Genomic DNA, 22,794 nt, shown 5'->3' on the forward strand with positions numbered 1-22,794 from the left:
TCCCCAGCTCCTTGATAACGTGTAAAAATCTCTGGCAAGTCAGAGGAGTTCATTGCTCACATTAAGAGCTGCTTCTCATTGCTCTCTTACTCATTCAGCCATTAGTTAATTAATTCTCTCAACATGAATCTATTCGGTTCCGGCTGTGTGCCAGGGTCTGTGCTAGATGCCGGGGGCATCATGTCAGCCAAACATGGTTGCCGGCCTCCATAAAACTGTTCTACTGGGGAAATTAGATATTAAACGAGCAGTGTCACAACTCCATAATTACAAACAGTGGACGTGCTTTCAGGGAAAATCATAGTGTGCTGTGAAAGAGTAAAAATGAGGGGATCCGATCAAAGCTGAGGGAGCTGCATTTGGGCTGAATTCTGCAAGATCCATGAGAAGTAACACGCAAAGCGGGTGCGAAGGTACAGTTGGGAGAGGGACACGTTCCAGGGAGAGGGACATGTTCCAGGCAGAGGCATGTGCCAAGGCCCCAGGGTGGAGCCTTTGAAAGAAGGAGCCTAAGAGCTGTGGTGATAGTGCCATATGTGTTCATGCTGCTTTTGTTTTTACAAAGACTTAACTTTTTAGGGCAGTTTTAGGTTCACAGCAAAATTGAGAGGAAGATACAGAAATTTCCATATGCCCCCCATGCCCTCACATGCACAACCTCCCCAACTATCACCATCCCCCACCAGAGTGGTGCCTTTGTTACAAATGATGAACCAAAATGACACGTCATTATCACCCAGAGTCCACAGTTTACATGCGGGTTTGTTCTTGGTGTTATACAGCCTGTGGGTTTGGACTCTATCCACTGTTAGAGTATCATAGAGAATAGTTTCCCTGACCAAAAAATCCTCTGTGCTCCATCCACCTGTTCATTCCTGTCTCCCTCCTGACCCCTGGCAACCACTGATCTTTTAAATGTCTTCATACTTTTGCCTTTTCCAGAAAGTCAGATAGTTGAAATCACACAGTAGCCTTTTCAAATTGGCTTTTTTCACTTAGTAAGTATGCCTTTAAGTTTCCGTCTTGTCTTTTCATGACTCAATAGCACATTTCTTTTCAGTGCTGAATACATCCATTGTCTGGATGTACCGCCATTCATTTATCCAATCACCTACTGATGGGTATCTTGGTTGTTTCTAGGTTTTGGTAATTATGAATTACATTGCTATACATATCTAGGTTTTGGTAATTATGAATAACATTGCTATACATATCTGTGTGCAGGTTTTTATGTGGACATAAATTTTCAACTTCTTTGGATAAATGCCAAGAAGTGTGATTGCTGCATTGCACAGTGAGAGGTATGTTTAGTTTTGTAAGAAGTTGCCAAACTGTCTTCCAAAGTGGCTGTGCCATTTTGCATTCTCACTAGCAATGAATGAGGATTCCAGTGGCTCCACATCTTCACCAGCATTTGGTGTTGTCGGTGTTCTGGATTTCGGTCATGTTAATAGGTGTGTAGTGATGTCTCATTGTTGTTTTAGTTCACATTTCTCTGATGACCCATGATGTGGAGCATGTTTTCATGTGCTTCTTTGTGTCTATATATCTTCATTGGTGAGGTGTCTATCACAATATTTGGGCCAGTGATTAATTTTTCATAGCTGACCAGTATGATGAGGGGTGCTAGGGATGAAGGTTGGTGAAGCCCACAAAGTGAGTTTCTGTCTTTTTGAGTATCCACATTTGAACTAGGCAACCTGGCTGCATGAAACTCGTAGCTTTTTTTTTCCCCACTTTTTCAGCCATCTTTCAGGGTCACATCCTGAGGTAATGTTGGGGCCCCTGGTTTTTACTGTTGATAATTACTTTAAAACTGCAGTGACCTCACTGTTGCATTTAATTTTTTTAAACACAAGGGCTGGGGGTGGTGGCTCACACCTGTAATCCCAGCACTTTGGGAGGCTGAGGCAGGGAGATCACTTGAGGCCAGGATTTTAAGACTAGCTTGGCCAACATGGCGAAACCCTGCCTCTAATAAAAATACAAAAATTAGTGTGGTGGCACACGCCTGTAATCCCAGCTACTCAGGAGGCTGAAGCACAAAAATCGCTTGAACCCAGGAGGTGGAGCTTGCAGTGAGCTGAGATTGCACCACTGCACTCCAGCCTGGGTGACAGAGTGAGACCCTGTCTCAAAAAAAAAAAAATGTAATTTACACAAAAAACTACACACAAAGTATATAATTTGATAAATTTTTGACATACATATATAGCCATGAAATCATAGCCACAATCAAGATAACAAATATATCCACCACCCCAAAAATATCCTCACACCTCTTATTCCTGGGCCTGCTTCCCCTACTCCATATTCAGGACCCAGTCCTAAGGCAATCCGCTTTCTGCCATTAAAGACTAGTTTGCATTTCTGAAATTGGACTCAGCATTTACTCTTCCATCATCTGGCTTCCTACCCAACGTAAGTATTTTGAGATTCATCCATGTTGCTGCATGTCTCATTGGTTCATTCCTCTTGATTGCTAAGTAGTATTCCATCGCATGGATGTACCACAGTGGGTTTATCCATTTATCTGCTGATGGACATTTGGGTTCTTTTCAGTTTGTGATTATAACACATAAACGTGCTATGGAGTTCATGTTTTAATCTTTGTATGAACACATGATTTCATTTCTCCTGGGTATATACCCAGCTGTCAAATGCCTAGGTCATATGATAGGTGCATGTTTAACTATTTAAGAAACTGCCAGACTGTTTTCCAAAGTGATTGTAACATTTTACGTTGTTATCACCAGCAGCTATGAGAGTTCCAGGTGTGCTGCGTCATCCTGGATGCTTGCCATGGTCAATCGTTTTGAGTTTAGATATTCCAACAGGTGTGCAGTGGGATCTCACTATGGTTTCAGTTTGCATTTCCCTAACCAATGATCCTGAGCCTCTTTTATGTGCTGCTTTGCCATCTGGATATCTTATTTGGTGACACATCTAGTAAAATCTTTTGCTCATTTTGGGGAGTTGTTACCTTAGTATTGAGTTTTGACAGTCCTTTTTATATTCTAGATGCAAGTCCTTTATTAGATATCCATTTTGCAAAGCCTGTAACTTGTCTTTTTATTTTTTTAACAGTATCTTTCAAAAACAGAAGTTCTCAATGTTGATGAAGCTCAGTTTATCAAGTTTTTCCTTTATGTATTGTGTTTTTGGTATTGTGTCTAAGACATCTTTGCCTGAGATGAGAAGTTGTATGGTTTAAGGTTTTACACTTAGGCCTGTGGTCCATTTTGAGTCCATTTTGGTCCATTTGTACACAGTGTAAAGTATGAATTAAAGTTTGGTTTATTTTTTGCATATAGATATTCAATTATTCCAGCACCATTTGTTGACAGGCTATTGGTATGGTCTAAAAGTTTGTATCCTCTGCAAATTTGTATGTAGAGATCCTAATCCCCGAGGTGATTGTATTAGGAGGTAGGGTGTTTGGGGATCTTATTAAGTCATGAGGGCAGAGCCTTCATGAATGCCATTAGTGCCCTTATAAAAGAGCCTCAGAGACCTGCCTTGTCCGTTCCACATTGGGAGGATGCAGTGAGAAGACTGTGAGTCTATGAGGAAGCAGAGCCCTGGCCAGACACCGAATCTGCTGCCACCTTGATCCTGGACTTCTCAGCCTCCAGAACTGTGAGAAATACATTTATGTTGTTTAGAAGCGTACAGATTATGGTATTTGATCATAGCAGCCTGAGTGGACTCAGACAACCGTCCTTTCTCAACTGAATCGATGTTGCACATTTGTTGAAAATCAATCGTCCATATATGTGTAGATCTATTTCTGGACTGTCTATTCTGTTTCATTGATCTAGTCTATCTTTGTGCCAATGCTATACAGTTTTGATTACTAAAGATTATAAGTTTTAGAATCAGCTAGTGTAAACAGTGAAAATCACTGAGAGTTCAGAAGTTAAAGTTGTACTGCGGTTTCAAATAAGGTACTTAATGGTCCTTTTTCATCATTCAGCATGAATATCCCCTACGTATCTCTGAAGGTTGATTTTGTTCTTTATTTTAAGAATAAAATAACGTTGTGAACAGCTTGAACCTGACAAGTTCACTTGAAAGCATTGCACAGGAAGTGGATTTCTCAGCAGCCATTGGTGGGGCCTTGTGACCCCCTGATAGTGAGCAGCTCTGGGAACAGAACTGACATGAGTGTCTGGGAGGGGACATGGGAAGGATCTGCATACAAATTGAAGATCCAATTCCTATAAATTTTCTATACAACTGTATATTTTAATATATAATTAAAATATAATTGATTTTAAGTCTGTCTCTGGTAATATAAGCTTTAATAATTTACATGTTCACTTAATCACTTATGAAATCATTTTATAACCCTTAATAAAATTAGATAGTGTAACTTCTCAAACTTTGTTCTCTTATAAAGTTGCTTTTGGTTATCCAAGGTCTTTTGCATTTCCGTATGAATTTTATAATCAGTTTGTCAGTTTTCTACAAAAAAAATTCTGCTGGGATTTCAAGAGATTGCATTGAATCAGAATCAATTTGGAAAGAATTTACAGTTTAACAGTCTTAGGTCTTCTAATTCATGGGCACAATATGGCTCTCCATTTAATTAATTAAATTTAATTAATTTATTTGATTTCTCTTAATAATGCTTTATAGTTTTCAGCATACAGGTCTTGCACATCTTTTGTTAGATATATCCCTCAGTATTTCCCATTTGTATGGCATTGTTATAGTATTGTGTTTAAAATTTCAGTTTCCAATTGTTCATTGCTAGTTTAGGCAAATCTGATGGATTTTTGTGCATTGATTCTGTATACTGCCGCAATGCTGAACTCACCTATCAATTCTGGTTTCTTTTTTTGGTAGATTCCATGGGATTTTCTACGTAGATATGACGTCTGCAAATAGAGACAGTTTTACTTCTTGTTTCCAATCTGTGTACCTTTTTCCCCTTCCCCCTTACCTTGTCGCACTTTATCTCCAGTACAATTTTAATATAAGTGGTGAGGGGAAATACTCATCTGTTCTGATCTTAGGCTTGTATTAGTCTGTTTTCACGCTGCTGATAAAGACATACCTGAGACTGGGTAATTTATAAAGAAAAAGAGGTTTAATGGACTCAAGTTCCATGTGGCTGGGGAGGCCTCACAATCATGGCAGAGGGCAAAAGGCACATCTTACATGGCGGCAGGCAAGAGAGAATGAGAGCCAAGTGAAAGGGGAAATTCCTTATAAAATCATCAGATCTCGTGAGACTTATTCACTACCATGAGAATAGTATGGGAGAAACCACCCCCATGATTCAATTATCTCCCACTGGGTCCATCCCACGACATGTGGGAATTACGGGAGCTACAATTCAAGATGAAATTTGGGTGGGGACACAGCCAAACTATGCCAGTCTTTTACCATTAAATATGATGTTAACGGTAGATTTTTCATAGAAGCTGTTTGTCAGTTTTCCTTCTCTTTCTAGTCTGCAGAAAGTTTGTTTTTATCAGGAATGGATTCAGATTTTGTCAACTGTTTTTTTGCATCCAGAAAATGATCATACAGACATTCCTTATTAGTCTGTAAATATTGTGAATTATTTCGACTGATTTTTGAGTCTTAATTCATCCTTGTATTCCTGGGATAAACCTACTTGATCATGATTTGTATCCCTTTTATACAATGTTGGATTTGACTTGTTAAAATTTTCTTAACTATTTTTGCATCTTTTTTCATGAAGAATATTTGTCTGAGTTTTCTTGTAATGTCTTTACCTGGTTTTGGTAATGCTGGCTTAATAGAATCAGCCGGGAGGTATCTTTCAGTTTTATGGAAAAGTTTGAATTGTTATTATTCTGTTATTATTTCTTCCTTAAATGTTTGGTAGTACTTGCCAGTGAAGCCCTCTGGGTCTTTAGTTTTTTATGCAGGAAGATTTTTAATTGCAAATTTAATTTGTTTAATAGATACAGGGCCATTTGGATTATCTACTTCCTAAATGAGCCTTGGTAGATTTTGGTTTTTTTAAGTAATTTCTCCTTTTCATCTAAGTTATGTAATGTATTTGCATAATATTTCCTTATCTTAATATCCATAAAATTCATAGTGATCTTATCTCTCTCATTCCTGACATTGGCAATTTGTTTACGTTTTTTTCCTGATCAGTCATTCTACAGGTTTATCAATTTTATTGCCTTTTGAATAAACCAAATTTTATTGATTTTTCTCTAAAATTTTCTATTGAATTTTATATTTAATTGATTTCTGCCCTAATCTTATTATTTTGTTTCTCCTGCTTACTTTAGCTTTACTTTTCTCTCCATTTTACTAGTTTCTACTTGGAAGCTCAGGACATTGGCTTGAGACCTTTATTCTTTTATAATACAGGTATTTACTGCTATACATTTCCCTGCCTTACATGGGATCTTACAAATTTTGATACATTGTGTTTTCATTTTTGCTTAGTTCAAAATATTTTTAAATTTTTCTTTTGAGTTCTTCTTTGACTTATGGATTATTTAGAATGTGTTAGTTTCCTAATATTGGAATATTTTCCAGAGATCTATTATCAATTTCTAATTTAATTCCATTGTTGTCAAAAAACATTGTATGCTTTTGAGTTTATTGAGAATTCTTGTATGAACCAGAATAGGATCTATTATGGTAAATGTTTCAGGTATGCTTGAGAAGAACATACATTTTGCCATCATTAGGTGAAGTATACTGTAAATGTCAACTAAGTCAAGTTGGTTGATTGTGTTGTTCAAGATTTCTGTATCCTTACTGATGTTCTTTCTACTGGTTTTATCAATGAGAGAGAGGTATTTAAATCTCCAACTTTAATTGTGGGTGTGTCTGTTTCTCCATATAGTTTTGCTAGTTTTTGCTTCATATATTTGGAAGTTCTGTCACGAGATGCAGAAATGTTTAAGATTTTTATATGCTCTTGATGAGTTGACCCTCTTGTATTATAAAATGACCCTCTTTATTGCTAGTGATATTCTTTGTTCTGAAATCCACCCTGTCTTATATTAATATAGCCACTCCAACTTTCTTTAGATGAGTGTACACAGGATATATAATTTTCCGTTATTTTTACTTTGAATCAACTTGTATCTCGTTATTTAAGGTGAGTTTGTACAGCATATAGTTGAGTTGTGGGTTTTTTGTTTGTTTGTTTTTTAGCCAATCTGACAGTCTCTGACTTTAAGTGGTGTTTTAGACTATTTATATTTCGTGTGATGATTTATATGGTTAGGTTTAAATCTTCCATGTATCTATTTGTGTTCTTCTTGTCCTATTTATTCTTCATTCCTTTTTTAATGTTTTTCTGTCTGCTTTTAGGATAATGAATTTTTTAATGATTCTGTTTTATCTCCTTTGTTGGCATATTAGCTATATCTATTGTGTTATTTTAGTGGTTGCATTAAGATTTACAGTGCAACTTATCACCATAATTATCAGTTATCACTTATTGTATACTATAAATACCTTAAAATAGTATATTTCCATTTCTCTCCACCTGGTCATTATGCTGTTGTTATCATATATTATTCTAAACATGGTATAAACTCCAGAATACAATTTTATTATTTTTTGCTTTAAATGGCCAATTACTTTTTAAATATATTTAAATAACAATAATTATTAAATAATTATAATAAAATCAAATATATATAAATTATTATAAAAATTATTTTATATTTACCCACAGCTATTTCTAGTGCTCGTTTTCTCTTGGTTGATTCATGTTTCCTTCTGGTATCATCTTCCTTCTACTTGGAAGACTTTCTTTAAGATTTCTTAGAGTGTATTTCTGCTGGTGATTAGTTCTTTCAGCTTTTGTATGTCTGAAAAAGTCTTTATTTGGCCTTTGTTTATAAGGCACAGTTTTGTTGGACATAAAATTCTATGTTGACGTCTCTTTTCTTTCAGTAATTTAAAGATGTTGCTCCATTGTCTTTTTTTTTTTTTTTGGCTTGTATTGTTCCTAGTTAAAAATCTGCTATCATTCTTACTTTTGTTCCTCTGTGTATGGTGCATACAATTTTTTAACCCATTTGGCTGCTTTAATTATTTTCTTTTAATCACTGGTTTTAAGTAATTTGATTATTAAAGTGGGTAGAATTGTGTTACCACAAAATAATACATTCAAGTCCTAACCCCTGGTACCTGTGAATGTGACCTGATTAGAAATATGGTTGTTCCAGGTGTAATCAAGTTTAGATGCAGTTATACCAGATTAGAATGGGCCCCATTCCAATGACTGATGTCTCTATAAGGTGAGGGAAATTTGAACATAGATACACAGAGAAGAGAACGTTGTATGGAGACAAAGACACACAAAGAAAATGCCACATGATGATGGAAGTAAAGATGGGACTGATGCTTCAAGCCAAGGAACACCAAGGATTGGTGGCAGCCACCAGAATTACAAAGAGGCAAGGAAGCCTCCTCCCCTGGGACCTTCAGAGAGAGCATGGCCCTGGCAACATCCTGATTTCAGGCTCTGGCCTCCAGGACTGTTGACAGAATAAATTTATTTTAAGCCACATAGTTTTTGTTACAGCAGACCTAGGAAACTAATACATTTGTGATGTGCCCCGATGTAGTGTTTGTGTTTCTTGTGCTTGGATTTTACTGAGCTTCTTGAATCTGCAGGTTTGTCATTCTCATCAAGCTTAGAAACTTCCATGAAATCTTCAACTATTTTTCAGCCCTCCCCAGCTTCTTTGGGAACGCCGATGAAATGACCCACAAATACTCTGATCATTTTTTAAGCTTTTCTAACTCATCTCTAAGTTTTATTTTGGATCTATTCAATTGTTCTGTTGCTGTATTTTCAAGTGCACCAACCCTTTCTTTCACAATGTTTAATCTGCTATTCATTCCAGCCAGCGTATTTTTCATCTCAGACATTGTGGTTTTCATCTCTTGATTTTTTCTTCTCTTGATGTTTGATTGGAGGCTTTAATACATCATGTCTATATCTACTAAAATGTTCAATCTTTCCTGTAGCTTCTTGAATGTGTTTAATGCCTTTATTATCACTGTTTAAGTGTCCTTGTCTTTTAATTCTATTATCTGTGTTATTTCTGGCTTTCTTTGAGTGACTCATTTTTCTCATTATGGGGCTTATTTTATCACTTCTTTGCATGCCTGGTAATTTTTGATTGGATAACAGAGACATTGTGAATTTTGCTTTTTGGGGTGCTGGATATTTTTGTATTCCTCTAAGTATTCCTGAGTTTTACTCTGTGACACATTTAAGTTACTTGGAAACCATTTCGTTCTTTCAGGACTTGTTTTTAAGTTTTCTGAGATGGGAGCAGAGCAGCATTTAGTCTAGGACTAACAGCCTACTGAGAAGCACTCCACTCTATGCTCTGTGAATTGTGAAAGTTTCCACTCAGGGTGGTGGAAAATTTCCACTCAGGAAGCTAGAAACTATTCCTAGCTTGTTCCTTAACCCTTTTGGATGACTATTTCCTTAGTCTCGGAATATGGAAGAATCATGTAGCGAAGGCCTAGGTATCCACTAGGTAGGATAGGCACAGTGCCCAGGGCCTACAATACTTTCAGGGGCTCATGAAAATATTTTAATTTATTTTGTGATTGGAAAAAAAGTCTAAGAAAATGTTTTAATACATGCTAAGATATTCATCTTTATGACAATATTATTGGAAAATGTGGCTATGTGGAGGAAGTGGTACAGGAAGGCAAAGTTGACTGGGGCCCACAGAAACATAATGCAATCTTGCATGTGGGTGGGGGTGAGCATATTGGCTATGAGCCGGGGGTGAGCATCATCTCTCAACAGATAGTAATGAAACGGTGTAATTGGGTGAGCTTCCAAATAAAGCTGGTTTCTTGGGAAACAAGCCAAAAGCAAAGCTTGCGCTCTGGGTTTGACCCATAATGGATTGGCAAGAGAAAAAAAAGAGGAACAGGGTGGCCAAAGAGAGAAAGGCCGTCAACGAGGCCGTGTGGGTGGAGTGCAGAGCAGGGCACTTAAAGTCGGCACACCCAGGACAAGTTCACTTGCATTTCTCAGCCTGAGTTTCCTTGTCTCTACAACGGAGTTAGTGCTAACTGCCTTGCAGGAAGGCTGTGAGAATTCAAGGGGATACGTGTGAAAGTTTTGCAGAGAGGACAACATTCTCTGCAAGTGTCTGTTATTAGAGAAACAAGAAGGATCCAAGTAATGGAAACCAAGATTACAGAGAGGGGCGTATTAGAGTCACAGAAGGATAGAACTGGGATACATCCTTGGGGCCACTTAATCCAGCATTCCTAGAGGAAGAAATCAAGGTGTCAAAGGCATCAGAAGCACTGTGAAGTGATGGAGACCATGGACAGTGATTTGGTTTGGCTGTGTCCCCATCCAAATCTCACCTTGTGTTGTAATAATCCCCATGTGTCAAGGACAGGACCAGGTGGAGACAATTGAATCATGAGGGCAGTTTCCCCCATGCTGTTCTCCTGATAGTGGTGATAGTGAGTGAGTTCTAAGGAGATCTGATGGTTTTATAGGGGCTTCCTCCTTCTCTTGGCACCCATTGTCTCTCCTGCTGCCCTGGTGCCTTCCGCCATGATTGTTAAGTTTCCTCAAGCCTCCCCTGCCATGTGGAATTGTCAATTAAACCTCTCTTCTTTACTGATTACTCATTTTGGGGTATTTCTTCATAGTGGGGTGAGAATGGACTAATACAAATAGGAACTTAGCCACCACCCATACTGCCATGAAGAGTCTGGAAAACAATGTTTCGAAGATTTCAGCCACTATGATCCTGGGAGAGGTGAAGAGGGCCAGGATGCTGCTGAGTATCAGTCCGGTATCTAGCACATGGTATTAAACACGAATGACAATAATGGGACTTCCCATCCAGTTGTTAATGATAGCACTTTGATGTTCCGAGCCCAATGTGCTGCAGGTGATAAGCCCTCAGAATCTGCTAACTCACAAAGTCAATTTTCTCAGAACCTAGTTAGAATGACAGACTCATTTTTTTTTTTTTTTTCGAGACAGAATTTCACTCTATCACCCAGGCTGGAGTACAGTGGCACAATCTCGGCTCACTGCAACCTCTGCCACCTATGCTCAAGCAATCCTCCCACCTCAGCCTCCCAGGTAGCTGGGACTACAGACACGTACCACCACACCGGGCTAATTTTTGTATATTTTTGCAGAGATGGAGTTTCACCATATTGCCCAGGCTGGTCTTAAACTCCTGGGCTCAAGTGATCCTCCTGCCTCGGCCTCCCAGAGTGCTGGAATTACAAGCATGAGCAACTGTGCCTGACCCTCAATCTCATTTCTAATCCCTAATTGGGTAACTGTCTGATTTGATCGGACAGTTTGGGCCGTGATAGGATCCTCGTCCTATTATCTGGACTCAGGACCATCTGCCTCCTTTATTCCAGCTCAGAGGGTGAATGGAGACTCAGAATTTCATCCACCTGCTCAGAAAAAAAAGAAAACAGTGAATTACAAGAACAAGCTCAATTCAAGACTAGAGTTCACATTCTTAGAAGGCTGCAGTTCTTCAGTCTAAACAGAATCAGAGTCTAACCAATTCCTGTATGAAGGCTCAAGGCCAGGACCTGCCCTTATAACCCTCCATCCCAGATGGAGTTAATAAAACTGGAGTTCAGTCTTTGTCACCTTGTGCTTAAATACCCTGGCTGGCTTGTAACAAGAAAGAATTAGGGCATAGCTCAGATACAAAAGTGGAAAAAGAAACGGCTATAATCCATGGGGAAGACTTTCTATTTCCTAGTCTGTCTCCTGTCCCAAATAGCTCAGCTCTCCTCCCTCAACTCGTGTTTATGTGTTAAATTTCTTTCTCTTGTAGCAGATGCCACCAGACCGACAGTCCCTAAACTAGGTCAGAGAGAGTGATGAATTAACAAAGTCCCTCAGGCTACATCATCCGCGTCCTCACTTCGTCTCCAGTTCCCTGGCCTGCTTTCCCTGGCATCTTAGGGTGGCCCCTGTTCCGAGAACCACAGAGGCCTAGGGGGGTCCTCTGTCCGGCTCCAGGATTCCTGATTTGCAAATCATCAGCCCTCATAGCTGGAAGGATGGAGGGAGGTGGGGCTTAACTGTCCCCAGCCCTTTGTGCCTCTCCCGTGTGCTGAGTCCTCTCATTTTCATTCCACTCTGGCACTGATGGAATAATGTCAGAGGACAGTTAGCCACTTGAAACAGCAGCCAGAAAACCACACTTCTCTTCTAGAACTTTCATTGTGTTGGGGCCCATTTCAAACAAAGAGAATCCAAGTAAGGCCCCCCTGTGTGCAGTTGTAACAGCGTTGATATAGCAGGTAGAGAATAGGTTTTTTTGTTGTTGTTGTTTGAAATAGGATCAAAGGAACCTTATTTCAAATTCCAGGGCACAGAGACCAAGAGAAATCACGACTTGCCCAATGTAACACAGGAAGGAACAGAGTCCAGGGTGTTAAAAGAAGAACTTCAGGTGAATTATATTTAAAGGAGTTTAATTGAGCAATGAAAGATTCGTGAATTGGGCAGGCCTTAGAGTCACAGAGAGGTTCCAGGGACGTCTCATGGTCAGAACAAATTTATAGACCAAAAAAAAAAAAAAAAAAAAAAAGGTTGGGGGAAGTGACCTATAGGAATCTGCAGTGAGGTACAGAAACAACTGGATGGGTTAAGTTTGGCGTTTGCCTTGTTTGAACATAGTTTGAACACTCAGCAGTGAATGAATGGTTGAAGTGTGGCTGCTGGGATTGACCAAGACTCAGCTATTGTTACAGGTGCATACTCCTAAGTTAGGGTTTCAATCTTGTCTGCCTAGGTTAGTTTGTCCACAAGGACTCGAATACAGAAGTACAGAGTCCTTCTCAGGCCATGTTTAGTTTGCTTTAACAAGGGTCAGACTGCAGCCTTACACTTGCCTCCTCCTTCAGTGCACAGCAACAACAACAAAAACCGACGTCCGTTTTTTTCTGTTCCGCAGGATATCCTTTAAGAGAATAGATGGGTCATACTTAAAACTAATATTTGAAAGGGAAAATGTTGCATTTTACAAAAGATTACTGTCATGAGTGTTGAAGCAAAAGTCCCGATGGATACTATAGACTTGGGAGTAGATGATTTTTTTTTCCAGTTGGTATTTTAAAAATAATGTTTGGATTTTCACTCCTGGGTAGGATGCTGTAAATTATGGTGTACCAGCGCTCCCGTCCAGAAAAAAAGCTGGATGAATTTTTTTTAATCATAGGAATTTTTTAAAAGCGTAGGAAAAACTGTGGGACCGATGAGGACTAAATCAACTGAAATTTCAAGGAATCATCACTATTATGAAATGAGCTGTCACTGCTAACAGGTTTTCATCCCTCCTGTCCCCTGGGGGACATTTGTCAATCATGTCTCTGGGCTGAGAATCAGACTTGGTCCAGAAAGAAAGAGATCACCTGCAGGGGCAGAGAGAAGCCAGTAAGGCTTTTAGAAGTGGAGTTGTGTGGGTCTGGAAGAGAAACTAGAAACTTGAGAGACCCAAGTGCCCAATTTCAAGCTGTATGGGCGTCTGGACAGCTAGACTGTTACCTAAATGTCAAACGGAAAAACCTTGCAGCCTCCAATGCTGAGGGAACAAAGAGCCATCAATGGAGGAATCTGCATTAGGATCACCAGTCACCTGCTTCTCAAGACAGGCACCAGGATGAAGCTGCCTGGGGGAAAAGGCTGGGAACCCCGAATCTCCTGCAGATCTTCAAGGTGAAGGTGTTTGACACCTGCCAGTTTCTCTGTGAGGAGGTTGCAAGGGCATGCCCAGAAAATAAGCATCGTGAGAGGAAGACTGAGTTGATCTGAGGTTTGACTGCAAAACCAGCCATAACCCAGCTAAATCCCTGATTGAATTGAAATGATCATTCTTTGAATTTATCCACACAGTAGAGCACAGAGGGCTCTGCTATGGTGGAAGGCAACATGTGGAACCTCCATTCTTGTTCTCTTTCTAAATACACAGTGGTAAGTACTTAAATGTATTAAATCTCATTAAGATTAAACATTTAAAAATTACTATACAAAGAAGTGAAAAAATATAACTTTACGATCTAGACATTAACAATGCCTGTATGGATTTAAAAAGAAAACCATATGTTACTTGTGTATTCTAAAAATAAGAGCACAAAAAGTTTGAAAGTAAAATATAGGAAAGAAATGGTGTAAACACTAACCAAGAGAAAGCTGGTGCAGCAAAGTAGACTTTAAGTCATGAATGGAGCCAGAATCACATAGGATTCAGATATTGGAGGTAGCAGACAGGAGCTTTAGAATAACCATAAATTAAATCAAATGGAGGCAGGGTGGACAGAATGAATGAAAAGATTCAGAACTTCAAGAAAATTGTAAATTACAAAGAGTCAATAGAATTTGTAGAATTCAAAAAAAAAAGTTTGAAATTAATAATGAAATGGGTAGTTTCAACAGCAGATTAGACACAGCAGAATACAAAATTTTAAAACTAGAAGAGAGGTCAAGTGCCCAGAGACAAAAAAAGAAAACATACATGGCATAAGAGCCACATGGGACACATTCATAATGTGTATCACATGATACTATATATGTGTGTATATGTACTCTATATATAGTATTATAGTTTCAGAAAGAGAAGAGAAACATAAGACAAAATCAATACTTTAGAAATACCAAATTAGTATTTTTCAAAACTTGTGAATATCGATCCCCATGTTTAAAAAACTCAGAACCTCAAGCAAGAGAAACACAAGCAAAACCACAAGCAGGCAAATCCTAGTAAAACTGTTGAAAAGTGAAGAGAAAATCTTAAAAGCATCCAGAAGCAAAAAAAAGACACATTACCTTCCAAAAAACAACAATAGAAATGACAGCTGACTTCTCAACAGAAATGATGAAAGCTGGAAGTAATTTAATAACAACTTTGAAATGATGAAAGAAAAATAAGACACAATCTAGAATCTTAACTCAGTAAAATATGCTTCAAAAAATATAGTGAAATAAAAACATTTTGAAGCAAATGAGAACTGAGGGTATTTGTTGCCAACAGGCCTGCGTTAAAAGAATAATAAAAGACAGTTATTCTGGCAGAAGAAAAATGATCCAGGATGGAACTATAATATGCAGGATGAAAAGGAAAAAAAAGAAAATGTGTGGTAAATATAAATGAATATTTATTGTACAAGGCAATAACTGTGTCTCATGAAATTTAAAATATATATAGAATTAAAATGCATAACAGCAAAAACACAAAAGGTGGGGGTTGGTTAATAGAAGCCAAAGATTGTAAGTTTTTGCCAATATCAGAGAAGTGGTTAAAATAATTGTAAAGTATAACTAAGTGGATAGATGGATAATATGGATTAATAAAAATTATTTGACTACTCCAAAAGAAGTCAAGAAAAGGCAGAAAGGGACAAAAAATATATGGGCCAAATAGAAAATGAATAGTACATTTATATATAAACCACATTATATCAATATTGCTAATATAATTAGTAGGATATTTCCAGACTAAATAAAAAAGAAACTCAAATCTCTTCTTCTCACAGGAGTCATAATTAAAATATAGAAACACAGAAAGGTAGAGAGTAAAGGATACACACACACACACACACACATATATACACACACATATACATACACATATACACCACGTGAACGCTAACCCAAAAAAGCTGATGTAGCTATACTAATATTAGACAAACTGTTTTTAAGCCAAGATGCGTTGCTTTATTATAAAGATATTCTTTTTATTATAAAAAGTACCTATCTTACAAATATCACAGTACTAAATCTGTATGCTCTTACCAACAGCTTCAAAATATATAAAACAAAAAAATTTAAGAACCAAGGCCGGGCACAGTGGTTCACGCCTGTGATCCCAGCACTTTGGGAGGCCAAGATGGGCAGAGTTCAGGAGTTCAAGACCAGCTTGGCCAACATGGTGAAACCCCGTTTTTATTAAAAATACAAAAACTAGCTGGGCAAAGTGGTGGGCGCCTGTAATCCCAGCTACGCAGGAGGCTGAGGCAGAAGAATCGTTTGAACCTGGGAGGTGGAAGTTTTACAGTGAGCCAAGATTGTGCCATTGCACTCCAGCCTGGGTGACAGAGTGAGACTGTCTCAAAAAAAAAAAAAAATTAAGAACCAAAAGATAGTCAATTTCACAATCATAGTGGGAGGCTTTAATACAACTCTCTGAATAGCTGATAGAACAATGAAATTCAGAGGACCAGTGAGCACGTAGGAGACCTGAACGACACAGTTAAAAAGCTTGATGTAATTGGCATGTGATCACACCCAACAACGCCATAAAACATGTATCATAAATAACCATATACTGAGCCATAAAAAAGCATCAGTAAATATCAAATGATTGACATCGTTCAGAGTATGTTACCTGATTATAATGGAATTAAGGTAGAAATTAATAACAAAATGATAAGAAAAACACCCCCACTAAAAATTTAACAATGCAGTTTAACATAATTCAGAGGTCTAAGATGAAATAAAAATAGAAACTAGAAAATAATTGAGTAATATTATTAACACATGTCAAGACTTGTAGGATGGAGGTAAAGTGGTGCTTAGAGGGAATGATCTAGCCTTAAGTGTACATATTCGAGTAAGTTTCCATCTTAGAATGCTAGAAAAGGAAGAGTGAATTTAACATAAGGAAAGAAGAAAAAAGACCATAAAAGCAGAAATCAGTTAAATCTTTTTAAAAATGTAAAACAGTAAATCAAGAGTCAAAAGTTCAAAAAATTTATAAAATTATTTGCTGCATATATGATCAATCATAAAATAAAGAAAAATAATTTACCAATAACAGGAATGGAAAGAACAGAGCTATAGATCCTACAGATATTGAAATATAAGATAATTTTATGAACAATTTTATTACAATAAATTTGATTAGCTGGAAAAATGGACAAATATCTCGAAAAGGACAATTTACCAAAACTGACAGCAGAAAAAAACAGAAAGCCTGAAATGACCTATAGCTATTAAAGAAATTGATTCTAGACGTGAAGTCCTTGCCCATGCCTATGTCCTGAATGCTATTGCCTAGGTTTTCTTCTAGGGTTTTTATGGTTTTAGGTCTAACATTTAAGTCTTTAATCCATCTTGAATTAATTTTTGTCTAAGGCGTAAGGAAGGGATCCAGTTTCAGCTTTCTGCATATGGCTAGCCAGTTTTCCCAGCACCATTTGTTAAATAGGGAATCTTTTCCCCATTTCTTGTTTTTGTCAGGTTTGTCAAAGATCAGATAGTTGTAGATGTGTGGTATTATTTCTGAGGGCTCTGTTCTGTTCCATTGGTCTATATCTCTGTTTCAGTACCAGTACCATGCTGTTTTGGTTACTGTAGCCTTGTATTATAGTTTGAAGTCAGGTAGCGTGATGCCTCCAGCTTTGTTCTTTTGGCTTAGGATTGACTTGGCAATGCGGGCTCTTTTTTGGTTCCATATGAACTTTAAAGTAGTTTTTTCCAATTCTTTGAAGAAAGTCATTGGCAAGAGGGATAGCATTAGGATATATACCTAATGTAAATGACGAGTTAATGCGTGCAGCACACCAACATGGCACATGTATACATATGTAACAAACCTGCACATTGTGCACATGTACCCTAGAACTTAAAGTATAATAAAAATATATATATATATTTTTTAAAAAGAAATTGATTCTGAGTATAAATAGGACCTTCCCATGAAATAACCTCTAAGTTTAAATGGTTTCTTTGGTGAATTCTTCCAAATGCCTAGGGAAGAAAGAACAACAGTCTTGTGCAAAGTCTTCCAGGAAATAGAAAAAGAGGAAACACTTCTTATGAGGCTAGTATAATCTTGATTCCAAAATATGGCAAGTATATTACAAGAATGAAAAATAATGGCTGAAATTGTACCCAATTTTAAAACATAACTATAAAGCCACAGTAATCAAGTCAGTGTAGTGCTGGCACAAGGATGGAAATATGGATCAATGGAACAGAATTGAGATTTGTGAAATTTATGGTTAATCGATTTTTGACAAAGATGCTAACAAATCAATAGGGCAAAAGATAGTCTTTTCAACAAATGGTTCTGGGATAATTGAATAGCCACGTGCAAAAAACAAACAAACAACATCACCAAAAAACAAAAACAAAAAGTGAGCATAGGCCCTTAACTCAATATAACTATTGATATGGTTGGATTACATTTGCTATTTTGCCATTTTTTGTCTGTAGGTCTTTCTTTTGTTCTCCTATTTCTCCTTTACTGCTTTATTTTGTGTTAAATACATATTTTAGTATTCCAATGAAAAGTATCTCTTGCTTTTTTTAGCTATATAATTTATTTTCTTTCCTTTCTTTCTTTTTTTTCTTTTGAGACAGGAGTCTTGCTCTGTCTCCCAGGCTGGAGTGCAATGGTGCGATCTTGGTTCACTGCAACCTCCGCCTCCCGGGTTCAAACAATTCTCCTGCCTCAGCCTCCCAAGTAGCTGGGACTACAGGCACCCGCCACCACACCCAGCTGATTTTTGTATTTTTCAATAGAGATGGGGTTTCACCATGTTGGCCAGGCTGGTCTCCAACTCCTGACCTCAAGTGATCCACCCACCTCAGCCTCCCAAAGTGCTGGGATTACAGGCGTGAGCCACTGCACCCAGCCTAAAGTTATTTTCTTAGTGGTTGTGGTAGAGATTACAATACATATATTTAACCACAGTCAGCTTTATCTTAATACTAACTGAGTTCTGGTAAAAGATAGAAACACTGCCCCAGTATAGCTGTATCCCCCACTCTTTGTGCCATTATTGTCATATAGATGGTCCTGTAGATATGTCATGGTAACAACCATACAAGGTTATAATTATTTCTTTATCTAATTCTTTGTATTTTAAAGAAGGCAACACATAAAGTATATTTAGAGAGTCCCTTGTAGTAACTCAATTATTTATTGTTTATGGTACTTTTTTTCTGTGCCTTTTTTTTTCAATCTGAAGAAAATGCTTTAATATTTCTCCTTTTAAAAATTTTTTTTGTAGAGATAGGGTCTTGCTATCTTGCTATGTTGCCCAGGCTGGCTTCAAACTGCTGGTCTTAAGCAATCCTTCCCCCTCAGCCTCCCAAAGTATTTAGTGTTTCTTATAAGGCTGAATTGCTACCAATAATTTTTTTTAGTCTTTGTTTATCTAGGAATGTCTTTATTTTGGCTTCATTTTTGTTTTCTTTTGTGTTTCTCTGTTTTGTCTGTTTCTTTTTCCTGTCCTTTTTGGGTTACTTGAATGTTTTTTAGATGTCTGTAGTGTTTTTGAGTACATCTTAGTGTAGATTTTTAATGGGTTACTCGTAAGTGTTACATAATTCCTTATGCTGTAGTGATCTTGACATTTTACCAGTTCAAGTGAAGTATAGAAAGCATCCCGCCATTTAAGATTCATTACCCTCTCCATTTATAATATAATTCTCTTAAATATTTTCTCTTTATACATTGGGAACATCAGACAATATTATAACTTTGTCATCAGTGATGAAACACAAGTTAGAAAAACAGAGGCTGGGTGTAGTGGCTCACACTGGTAATCCCAGGACTTTGGGAGGCTGAGGCGGGTAGATCACTTGAGATCAGGAATTCGAGAGCAGCCCGGCCAGCATAGTGAAACCCATCTCTAGTAAATACAAAAATTAGCTGGGCATGGTGGTACGTGCCTGTAGTCCCAGCTACTCAGGAGACTGAGGCAGGAGAATCACTTTAACCCCGGAGATGGAGGTTGCAGTGAGCCAACATCGCACCATTGCACTCCAGCCTGGTGACAGAGCAAGACTCTGTGTCAAACATAAATACATAAATACATAAATAAATAGAAAGAAAAGAAGAAGGAAAAACAGGAGGAGGAAAGTCTTTTATTTATTTATTTATTTTTTGGAGACAGGGTCTCATTCTGTTGCCCAGGCTGGGGTACAGGGACACCGTCATGGCTCACTGCAGCCTCAGCCTCCCAGGCGCAAGCAGCCCTCCCATCTCTGCCTCCTGAGTAGCTAGGACTACAGGTGTGCACCACCTCTTCTGGCTAATTTTTTTTAATTTTATTTTTTTTTTGAGTCACACTATGTTGCTAGGGCTGGTCTCAAACTCCTGGGCTCAAGCAATCCTCCCTCCTCAGCCTCCCACAGTGGTGAGATTATAGATGAGAGTTATCACATCTGGCCTTTATACTTATTTTTACTTTTTTCATTGTTTTTCCTTTTTTCCTGAAGTTACAAAATGTATTCATTTATTTATTTTTGAGATAAGGTCTTGCTTTGTCACCCAGGCTGGAATGTAGTGGCGTGATCTTGGCTCCTCACTGTAGCCTCGACCTCCTAGGCTCCGGTGATCCTCCTGCCTCAGCCTCACAAGTAGCTAGGACCACAGGTACATGCCATTATGCCAGCGTAATTTATGTATTTTTTTTAGTAGAGATAGGATTTTACCATGTTGCCTAGACTGGTCTCACAAAATTTATTATTATTTTTTTATTTCTTTCTGTTTTCTTAGGCATTCTTTTTGGATAGGTCTAGTTGTAACACATTCTTTTAGTTTTCCTTTATTTGAACATATCTTGATTTCTCTTTTATTCCTGAGGGATATTTTTGCTGGATGTGGAATTTCACATTGACACTATTTTTATTTCAGCTTTTGAAAACTGTGCTACTTCCTTCTGGCTTCCATGATTTTTGGTAAGAAATCTACAGTGTTTGAATCTTTGTTCTGCTATAGATAATGTGCTATTCCTCTCTTGCCTCTTTAAAGACTTTTTCTTTGAATTTAGTTTCCAGAAGCTCTATTATGTTGTGGTTTGGCATGGATTTCTTTGGATTTATACTATTTGGCATTCATTCAGTTTCTCAATATATAGATTTATGTATTTTGGCAAATTTGGGACTTTTTCAGCCGTTATTTCTTTAAACGCTTTTTCAGCCTTCTCCTCTTTTCCTTTTGTATATTTTTAGATTGCTCGTTTTCTTGTAATTTGGCTAGAGAGAGAAGACTTTTCTTGGGGCTTTTTTGGCCTGCTCTTGTTGGTGTTCTCAGGTTGCTGATGTCTCCAGCAGTCAGTTTGGGATACAGGAAACAACAGGGGAATTCATGGAACTCATCACTTTCTCATTCCTCAGGTCCTGAGATACCGAAGTGATCTGCCTTTTCTCGCCACCTTTCAGAGTCTCTTTATACTTGTCTTGTTTATAATGTTCAGGGATTTTAGCTGTACTTAGCTAAAACAGGGAGAAGTGTATCTACTTCATTTTGTCCAGCACCAGAATTCTATTTTGCCCCATCTTTGAAGGGTAGCTTGGGCGAGTATAGAATTCTCGGTTGATAATTGTTTTTTCCTTCAGTGCTTTTGAATATGTTCTTTACTGCGTGGCCTCCATTGTTTCAGGTGAGAAGTGAGCTATTAATCATGATGATAGCTCCCTAGAAATATAAATAGAGTCCATTTTTTTTCTTGTTTCTTTTGAATTTTTTTTTCTCTTTGACTTTCAGTCATTTAAATATAATGGGTTTAGGTGTGAATATCTTTATATTTATTTTATATGGAGTTTTTGGAGCTATTTTGCATGTATTCTGGTATTTTTCATCAAAATGGGGAAGTTTGGGGCCATATTTATTAAAATATTTTCTCTGTACTTTTCTCTCTTTCCTCCTTTCCTGAGACTTCCATTATACATATGTGGCTTTGTCTCGCAGGTCTCTGAATCTCTGTTTATTTTATTCAATAGCATTTACTTTGTTTTTAAGATGGGATACTTTCTGTTGATCTATCTTCACACACATTATTTCTTCTGCCATCTAGAACTTGCTGTTGAACCCATCTGGTGAATTTCTATTTCGTTTGTTGCTTTCAAGTACAGAATTTACATTTGGATCTTTCTCCTACAACATCTATCTCCTTACTGGAATTCTCTATATGTTAATTCATTTTTGTTCTACTTTTCTTTAATTCTTTGAAAATGGTCCCCTTTAGTAATTTAAATATAACAGTTGCTTTTAAGTTCTTGTCTGCTAAATCCAACATCTGTAGATACTAAGAGACTATTAACTTTTTTTCATGAGTATGGATCACACTTTGCTGTTTCTTTGCATATGTTATAAATTTTTTGGATAAAAACTACACATTTTAAATATAAGTTGAATATCCCTAATCTGAAATCTGAAATTCTCCAAAATCCAAAAGTTTCTGAGCGCTGACATGATGCCACAGTAGAAAATTCCACACCTGACCTCGTAGTTGCCATCAAAAATGCAGTTAAAACTTTGTTTCATGCACCAGATTTTTAAAAATATTATATAAAATTTCCTTCAGACTATGTATATGAGGTATATAGAAACATACATAAATTTTGTGTTAAGACTGACTTGGGTCCCATCTCCACGATATTTCATTTTGCATGTGCAAATATTCCAAAATCCAAAATAATCCAAAATCTGAAACACTTCTAGTCTCAAGCATTTTACATAAGGGATACTCTATGTGTTTATTGTAACAACTCTAGATGCTTGTTTTTTCCCCAGAAAATTGTTACAGTTGTCATTTTGGAGCTTTTGTATGTTTCTTTATTTTTTGTCTAGTAATCTGCCTGGGCTCAATTGGTGAAATCTATTTTCCTTATGATGTATAGACTCTGATGTCTCTGCTTCTTCATTTTTCAGTCTGACTTCCTCTGGGTTGATCTTGTGTCCGTGTAGCATGGTGGCCAAGCAGTTGATTAGATAAGGTTGGGCTCAAACAGCTTTATCCAGTAAGGCTTCCATCATTTGCCAATTCATCTATGTCTGA

General features: G+C 37.5%; 1 protein-coding gene across 7 annotated transcripts in view; it reads left to right on the forward strand.

Annotated features, from left to right (window-relative positions):
- Positions 1–22,794, forward strand: part of MSRA (methionine sulfoxide reductase A) — a 461,700-nt gene that overhangs the window by 381,311 nt on the left and 57,595 nt on the right. Inside the window, exons 7-8 of one of the 7 annotated variants that reach the window (XR_010159155.1) lie at positions 1,225–1,301; positions 2,319–13,892. The exons of 4 other annotated variants lie outside the window; for them this stretch is intronic. Coding sequence is in view for 1 of the 3 variants with exons in the window: in XM_063816128.1 (XP_063672198.1) it covers positions 1,225–1,242 (18 nt within the window). In the remaining 2 variants the exon portion in view is untranslated. Of the gene's footprint in view, positions 1–1,224; positions 13,893–22,794 lie in introns of those variants that run through there. 2 more of the 7 variants (XR_010159154.1, XM_063816128.1) reach the window with 2 other exon arrangements.

This window comes from Pan troglodytes, chromosome 7, assembly GCF_028858775.2.
Source record: "Pan troglodytes isolate AG18354 chromosome 7, NHGRI_mPanTro3-v2.0_pri, whole genome shotgun sequence".
Lineage (NCBI taxonomy): Eukaryota > Metazoa > Chordata > Mammalia > Primates > Hominidae > Pan > Pan troglodytes.